The sequence below is a fragment of the Triticum urartu genome, chromosome 5A, assembly GCF_056163025.1.
Source record: "Triticum urartu cultivar PI428250 chromosome 5A, HENAU_Tu73, whole genome shotgun sequence".
Classification (NCBI taxonomy): domain Eukaryota; kingdom Viridiplantae; phylum Streptophyta; class Magnoliopsida; order Poales; family Poaceae; genus Triticum; species Triticum urartu.
Window position 1 is genome coordinate 573667392 of NC_141877.1, and position 8790 is coordinate 573676181.

The window sequence follows — 8790 nt, forward strand, 5'->3', positions numbered from 1 at the left end:
GGATAGGCGGTGACACAGATGAGCGTCATGTTGAACAAAAGGACGTGGACCTATGGAGATCTTGAGACTAGGCTTATTGAGATGGGGGCATGCATACTTTTTCTCCCGTTGCAACGCACAGGCATTTTTGCTAATATGCCTACATACATCCATATGTTGTATTCCATTTGAAATGTCTAAAAAAACTTATATTTAGGAAAGGGGGAGTAGTTTATTATTACAGCACAACGACATTTTCACCGGCATAACAGCATTATGGATTATCAAACATACAGTCGGATCATGCACCGGACGCTCCAGATCATGATTTACACGCATATGCTATGATCCGCGGCATAGTACGACATGTTAGCTAGGGATGCATCCAGTTCAGGCATATGGCGTGTAGACGCCATGGGCGGCGGAGGGTGGTGGTGGATCATGGGCACTTGGGCCTCTTGCGCGCGCCTTGGCCGGTGGTCTTGTCGCGGTAGCAGGGGCACTCGTCCTTGTTGCCGGCGGTCCCCGATGGCACGCAGTTGCACTGGGCGCAGCATATCCCGCAGTACTTGAGGCAGTCGTCGTGCCGCCCCGCCTTGGAGCACCTCACCCCGCACTTGCTGTCGCAGAACGCTGATCAACAGCACATCCACCAGTCACCACGGTTAACATCAACACAGGGAACGACCAGAGTACTTCAGCATAATGGCGATACACAATACAACATTAACACATCACTTGACTAACCTGATCCAGCCATGGCGGCACGCAGAGACGAGGATGCTAAGAGGAGGAAGAGGAGGAGAGCCACAGTGGTGGCGGTGGGGCGAAGCTTCATTGTCATGTGCTCAGGATGCGCTTGAGGTTCTTGGCTCTAGCAGAGCGCTTTTCTCTTGGCTCTAGCAGAGCGCTGCTGGTTGGTATGAGCTTGACAGATCTTGGGGCAGTTGGGGCTATTTATAGGGCCCAAAAGCTTGACAGATCTTGAAATGGTCATAACTATTTTGGACCGTTCATAATTTTTAATCCAAGGGTAAAGAATGAACGCCACGAGAGGTAATAGGTTACTGAATGCTTATACTTGGTAAGTATCAGAAAAAGGAAAATGCTAAAAAAAAATATTACTACCATATATTAGAGCGTCTGAGGAAAACGAAATTATTGCATTTCTAATTTATGTGATTGAAACGGAGGAGAAGGAAATTATTGCATTTCTAATTTATGTGATTAAAACGGAGGAGAAGGAATTTATTACATTCCTAATTTATGTGATTAAAGCCATTAAATACGACAGTTTACATGAAAATATTACAATGCCGGAGAATAACATGACATGAGATTCCCCGCAAAAAACAAACATGACATGAGATTATATTGGAATAATTTTATTCTTTCTATAACGTACTAATAGTTAAAGAAAAGAACATTTCTATGGTCAAGTAAAATGACGAACATCATAGAACAAACGAGACAATCATCATAGTGGTTAGCATGGTTAAGTAAAATGATGAACTTCATAAAATAAAAAAATACATAGTTAAGTAGAACAACATGACACGAGATTAATTATTTTTTGCTGCGGGTGACACGGGATTAAATTGGATGAGAGACTCGGGAAGAGATTTTTTTTCCCCCATAATTTTCTCTTCTGACGGTTTGACGAGAGATTTGGGAGGAGCATTTTCTTATCTGCCCGAGACAAGAGATGACTGGTTGTACTGAATGGGGGAGATATGCCTGCTGGATGGAATGATACATATGTGGTGCTTATTCCGAAAGTGAAGAACCCGAATAGGATCAAGGACCTTCGGCCAATTAGCCTATGCAGCATGCTATATAAGCTAGTCTCGAAGGTGTTGGCCAACCGGCTGAAAATGGTACTGCCTGAGATCATTTCCGACAACCAAAGTGCCTTCGTGCCTGGCCGCCTCATCACGGATAATGTGTTGATTGCCTATGAACTATCCCATTATCTGATGAATAAAAGGCATGAAAAGGAAGGGTTTGCAGCAGTAAAAGCAGACATGAGTAAGGCCCATGATAGAGTAGAGTGGGCATTTTTGGAGGCTATGCTGAGTAAACTCGGGTTCAAGATAAGATGGGTGCAGCTTATCATGAATTGTGTCTCAACAGTAAGATATCAGATCAAGATTAATGGCAAGCTTACACAACAATTCTGCCCATCGAGAGGGTTGAGGCAGGGCGATCCCCTATCACCATACTTGTTTGTCATTTGTGCGGAAGGCTTGTGTGCGTTGCTGCAAGATGCTGAAGAGAAAGGAGCAATTAGCGGGGTGAAAATCTGTAATGGGGCGCCAAGTGTGTCACACCTCTTCTTTGTCGACGACTCGATGCTCCTACTCAAAGCCAACCAACAGGAAGTGGAGGCTCTGCATGAGGTCCTAAAACTGTATGAAGAAAGCTCAGGCCAATGCATAAACGTGGAGAAGTCTGCAGTGATGTTCAGTCCAAACACTGATCCGGTGGCTAAAGCATCTGTGAAGCAAGCTTTGGCAATTCATAGTGAAAATTGGAACGAGAAATATCTCGGTCTGGTGCATGTTGGTCGCTCAAGGAGGAAATCTTCTTCGTATATTAAAGGAAATATTTGTGGTCGGGTCTATGGATGGCACGAGAGGTTATTGGCCAAGGAAAGCAAGGAAGCGCTAGTGAAAACGGTCGCACAAGCGATTCCCACGTACGCCATGTCGTGCTTTGACCTGATTTTTGTACTGAAGTGAACACTCTACTTGGAAGGTTTTGGTGGAGTCAACAGGACAAACAAAACACACTACACTGGATCAGCTGGGAGAAATTATCACAGCCTAAGGCGTTGGGGGGACTCGGGTTCCGAGATATGCACAGTTTTAACATCGCCATGCTGTCAAGACAAGGGTGGCGGCTACTGCAGAATCCAGGTAGCTTGTGTGCCCAACTGCTCAAGGCATGGTATTTCCCCAATAATGATGTACTGCAAGTTGTACCGAGAGATGGGATCTCTTACTCATGGAGGAGTATCTTACAAGGCCTGGAATTGATTAAGCACAAATACATATGGCGAATTTGAAAGTGCAACTATCCCTAGGTGGTTTTGGTAATTCCTAACAACATATAGCTCATTGAGCTAATGCTACTTCAAGATTAATATCTCAGGAAAGCTCAATGATTGGCATGCCATGGATGAGAAAAGTGGACCCCTCAAAATGCTAAGGACAAAGGATTGGCTCAAGCTCAAAGCTCAAGACTCTATATTTTCTATTTTAGTGATCCAAGATCACATTGAGTCTATAGGAAAAGCCAATACTATCAAGGAGGGATGAGGTGTTGCTTAATGAGGTTCTTGCTCAAAATGCTTAGTGATATGCTCCAAAACCCTCAACTATTTTCTCACATCCACATATGACCTAAACCAGAAGTCAAACTCGGATCCACCGATTCTTTCTATCCGGCGCCACCGAGTTTCAAATGTCATAGCCACTGCCACAAACCCTAGGCAAATCGGTATCACCGATACGGATCTCGGTCTCACAGAGATGGGATTGTAATCTCTCTGTTTCCCTTCGTAACATTTCGGTCTCACCGAGATGAGCGATCGGTCCCACCGAGATTGCAATGTAAACTCTTTGTTTTCCCTTCGTAACGTTTCGGTCTCACCAAAATGAGCGATCGGTCCCACCGAGTTTATCTGACCAACTCTCTGGTTAGCTTATTACCAAAATCGGTCTCATCGAGTTTGTGTAATCGGTCTCACCGAGATTACGTTATGCCCTAACACTAATTATATCGGTCCTACCGAGTTGCATGTCGGTCCCACCAAAAACCCTAACGGTCACTAGCTTTGCTGAATCGGTCCGACCGAGTTTAACCATTTGGTCCCACCGATTTTGGAAAGTTATGTGTAATAGTTAGATTTTGTGTGGAGGATATATATACCCCTCCACCACCTCTTCATTCGTGGAGAGAGCCATCAGAACAAACCTACACTTCCAACCTATATTTTCTGAGAGAGAACCACCTACACTTGTGTTGAGACCAAGATATTCCATTCCTACCATATGAATCTTTACCTCTAGCCTTCCCCAAGTTGCTTTCCACTCAAATCTTTTTTCCACCAAATCCATATCCTGTGAGAGAGAGTTGAGTGTTGGGGAGACTATCATTTGAAGTACAAGAGCAAGGAGTTCATCATCAACACACCATTTGTTACTTCTTGGAGAGTGGTGTCTCCTAGATTGGCTAGGTGTCACTTGGGAGCCTCCGACAACATTGTGGAGTTGAACCAAGGAGTTTGTAAAGGCAAGGAGATCGCCTACTTCGTGAAGATCTACCGCTAGTGAGGCAAGTCCTTCGTGGGCGATGGCCATGGTGGGATAGACAAGGTTGCTTCTTCGTGGACCCTTCGTGGGTGGAGCCCTCCGTAGGCTCGCGCAACCGTTACCCTTCGTGGGTTGAAGTCTCCATCAACGTGGATGTATGATAGCACCACCTATCGGAACCACGACAAAAACATCTGTGTCTCCAATTGCGTTTGAATCCTCCAAACCCTTCCCTTTACATTCTTGCAATTTACATGCTTTACTTTCCGCTGCTCATATACTCTTTGCATGCTTTCTTGACTTGTCCAAAGTTGCTAAAATCTGCCAAGAACTAAAATTGGGAAAAGGCTAAATTTTTATTTGGTCAAGTAGTCTAATCACCCCCCCCTCTAGACACACTTTCGATCCTACAAGTGGTATAAGAGCTTTGGTCTCCATTTGCCTTGATTTTCATAGCTTTTGGAAGTCATAGTCTTGGTTTTACAACCTAGGAGAGTATGGCGTCTAGCGAGGGAAATTACCACTATAGAGGTCCTTACTTTGATGGTACTAATTTTGCTAGTTGGAAGCATAAGATGAAAATGCATATTCTTAGACATAACCCCGCCATTTGGGCTTTTGTGTGTGTTGGCTTGCAAGGTGAATTCTTTGATGGGAGAGAACCGAATCGTGAAGCTACTGCGGAAGAGTTGAAGATGCTGCAATACAATGCTCAAGCTTGTGATATCCTCTTCAACGGATTGTGCCCCGAAGAATTCAACAAAATCAGCCATCTTGAGAATGCAAAGAAAATTTGGGATACTTTGATTGATATGCACGAAGGAACCGACTCTGTCAAGGAATCCAAGTTGGATGTGCTTCAAAGTCAACTTGACAAGTTCAAAATGAAGGATGGTGAAGGTATCGCTGAAATGTACTCTAGGCTTGCTCTTATCACAAATGAGATTGCCGGCTTAGGAAGTGAAGAGATGACCGACAAATTCATCATCAAGAAGATCCTAAGAGCCTTGGATGGAAAATGCGATACCGTGTGCACATTGATCTAAATGATGCCAAATTACAAAGATCTCAAGCCAACGGAAGTCATTGGAAGAATTGTTGCTCATGAGATTTCACTCAAGGATAAGGAGGAGCTCCATAACAAGTCAAGTGGTGCTTACAAAGCCTCATGTGAAGCTCCCACATCATCAAGTGAGAAACAAACCTTCAATGAAGAATTGAGCCTAATGGTGAAGAACTTCAACAAGTTCTACAAGAATAGAAGCAAAGAGAGAAGTTCCAAGTCAAGGTCCTACAATGACAAAAGATCTTCTAGTCAAGAGCGAAACTGCTACAATTGTGGAAGACCCGGACACTACTCCAATGAGTGTACGGCTCCCCACAAGAGAAGAGAAGATTCTCCGAAAAGAATAAGTAGAAGAGAAGAATCACCATCGAGGGAGAGAAGGAGTAGGGATGATCATTATGAACGAAGACCCTCCCGGAGAAGCAAGGATTCGAAAAGGAAGGACAAGTCATCAAGGAGCTACACAAAACGAAGACATCAAGCTCATGTTGGTGAATGGGTATCCGGCTCCGACTCCAACAATGACTCCGAGAGAAGCTATCACTCCGACTCCGAATATAATCAAGATGAAGGTGTTGCCGGTCTAGCACTTGTGTCAACCAACTCCTATGACATATTTGATTCACCAAATGAAGGAATTGGAAGATGCTTCATGGCCAAAGGTCCAAAGGTATCACACCCCGAGTATGTTAGTGATGAAGATGACTTGTTAGGTGATGATGATTTACTTGTTGACAACTGTAGTGATGAATACTATGATGAAACGTCAATTAATCATGCTAATCAAGATGAAACGAATGACAATGATAAGGAGAGAATTGAGTCTCTAACTAAAGAACTAAACACTCTTAAGTTAGCTCATGAAACTATCATAGGAGATCATCGAGAACTTGTAAGGACTCATGAGAAATTACGTTTTGAGAAGCTCAATCTTGAGCAAGAGCATGAGTTCTTAAAGGCAATCAATGATGATCTTCGCAAGAAAAGTTCTTCTTACATTGCCAAGCATTTACTCTTATCCACTTACATGCCTCAAGTCAAGTCTAGTAACAAGAACAAGAAGGATTCTTCCTCTAGTAGTAACAATAATCATGCTAAATCCAATGTTGTTTCTTCTAGTAGTTCTCTTGATTCCACTAATGATTCTCTTAGCCAAGTTACACTTGAGCAAGAAAATAGCTTATTGAAGGGAATCATAGAGAAAGGTGTTTACAAGAGCCTTGCCGGGAGTAAGAAATTCGAGGAAATTGTACGCAAGCAAGGAAGGCACCGGAAGAATCAAGGTATTGGTTTTGAATGAAAGTTCAATGCCAATGGATTTGAGTGGGAAGAAGATCAATACCCCAAGACGAAATTTGTTCCTCAACAAGAGAAGTATGATCCTACTTTTTTCAAAGGGACACAAGCTCAAGATGATCTTCCACCACAAGACCACAAGCAAAAAAGGCAAGGACAAGCTTCAAGAGGAAATTGATGCATTTGAAGAAGCTCCTAAGGCCTTGGTCAAGTGGGTCCCCAAGATTACATCAAGTTCCACTTCATCAAGTACAACTACAACTTGGAGGATTACCATCAAGATGGTGTGGATCCCGAAGAAGAAGAACTAGAGAGTTCTTGAGGGTGACTCCGCCAACATACTTCACTCTTATCATTTTGGCAAGAACAAGTGCAATCAACTTCCACATCTTGCACTAGTTCAAGGAGTCACAAACCCTCTTGTTGGTAAGACAAGGGACAAGGTAACCTAATGCTTTCATAGACATCATCTTGTGTGTGCATCACTCTATGTCTATGGATATCCTTGTTTGTTCCTTGTGGGACTAACCCGTGTAGGTATTGAAAGTGCAACTCACTCCAAAGGATAGCTCCAAATGATCTACATCAACTTAGAGCATCCACATCTTCAACACCTACATGAAGTCATCATCGACAAAACCCAAGGTTAGTTCATCCCTCTTAGGGGGGATATCACATCTAGGGGGAGCTTTGCTCTAACAATTGAGTTAAAGCAACTCTAATGGCGTGAACACAACAACGCTTTATGTAAAAGTGGTAACCCTACTTGTGCTTAAACGATGAGTATGACCTATGATCAAATGTTCTCATTTGACTCCTAAGTTAATATACTCATATATAGATGACCTAGTCATCGCCAATTGCTTGATAGATGCTAGATTTGTTTGTGCATGCTTTGACACATATTTCATTTGTCATTTTATTGTGTGAGCATGTTGGTTGCATAATTTACTCATTCGAGGACATCCACTTGTTGTTTTGATTGATTGGTTTCCTTTTCTTTTGGCCAAGTGGATGGACAAGAATGCCTAAGAACCTTATCTAGCTATCTATGCTTTTCTCGTCTCAAACTCTATTCATGCTGCATCACAAAATTTGATCAAGTTAGATTTGTACCACTCTGTGTGAGGAGCACTCGGAGTCCCCGATTCATCATAGACTTAAACTTCCAAAACTTCTTTGTGTGTTTCGGTCTGACCAATTCATCCATTTCGCTCATACCGAGATCACTAAGTTGATCTAGGTTTTCAACCTCGATGCAACCGATTTGAACTTTTCGGTCACACCGAGTTTCAGTAACTGCTTGCAGTTATGAATCTCGATGCCACCGAGTTGTTCCACTCGGTCACACCGACAGGGTCAGGCTATATATATATATCCACGGGTCAAATTTTGGAAAACTTTCTGAACCTCCTCGCCCGCGCTTAGCCTGCTCTGCCTCCCTGGGTCTCCGGATCATCCTCCTTGTCGCCAGCCGCCTCCTGTCGCTGTTCTCCGCCGCCGTCAACGGGATCGCCTCCGCCGTTGCCGTTGTAGCAAGTTCATCGCCGGACTAGGGTATGGACTTGAACTTTGTGCTGTTCTAACTCTGATTCCCCAGCACATTGCTTTGCCATGTATCTTGCCACGATTGAGATCAATCTATCCATTGAAAACACTCCTTAGTTTAGTCATGAATTGAAAATTTAGGGTTAGATTTCCGCCGAAACCATCTTGGACCGACCGAGTTGATGAAATCGGTTCCACCGATTTGGCTCAGGCCATTGCACATGTGATTCTAAGTTTGACCGAGAATTGCAAATCGGTGTGACCGAGTTTAGCACTTTGTGAAACCCTAGCAGTCTCGGTGCCACCGAACTGTGACTCGGTCTGACCGAGTTCACTAGTTTAGGTTCCAAAAGCTGCTTCGGTATCACCGAGTTTGCAAATCGGTAGATCCGAAATGCTTTCTGTGGAAAACTAAAACTAAGTTTTTAAATCATTTGAAAGAACATGCGGTGCCCCCATGTTTGATTTTGGTAATTGATGAAAATCTCGATGGACTAATGGTTGCCTTGAGTTATATTTGAAGGTCTTGTCCATAGGCTTTTCTTGGAGTACATGTGTTGGTTTCAAGGAGAGTTTGTGTCGACC

General features: G+C 43.4%; 1 protein-coding gene across 1 annotated transcript; it reads right to left on the bottom strand.

Moving 5' to 3' along the window:
- Positions 1-215: 215 nt before the first annotated feature.
- Positions 216-877, bottom strand: LOC147972989 (peamaclein-like). Its single transcript, XM_087524004.1, has 2 exons — positions 727-877; positions 216-612 (listed from the first exon to the last, which is right to left on the bottom strand). The coding sequence occupies exons 1-2, from the start codon at positions 821-823 to the stop codon at positions 419-421; spliced, it is 291 nt and encodes a 96-aa protein (XP_087380130.1). The 5' UTR covers positions 824-877; the 3' UTR covers positions 216-418.
- Positions 878-8790: the final 7913 nt, after the last annotated feature.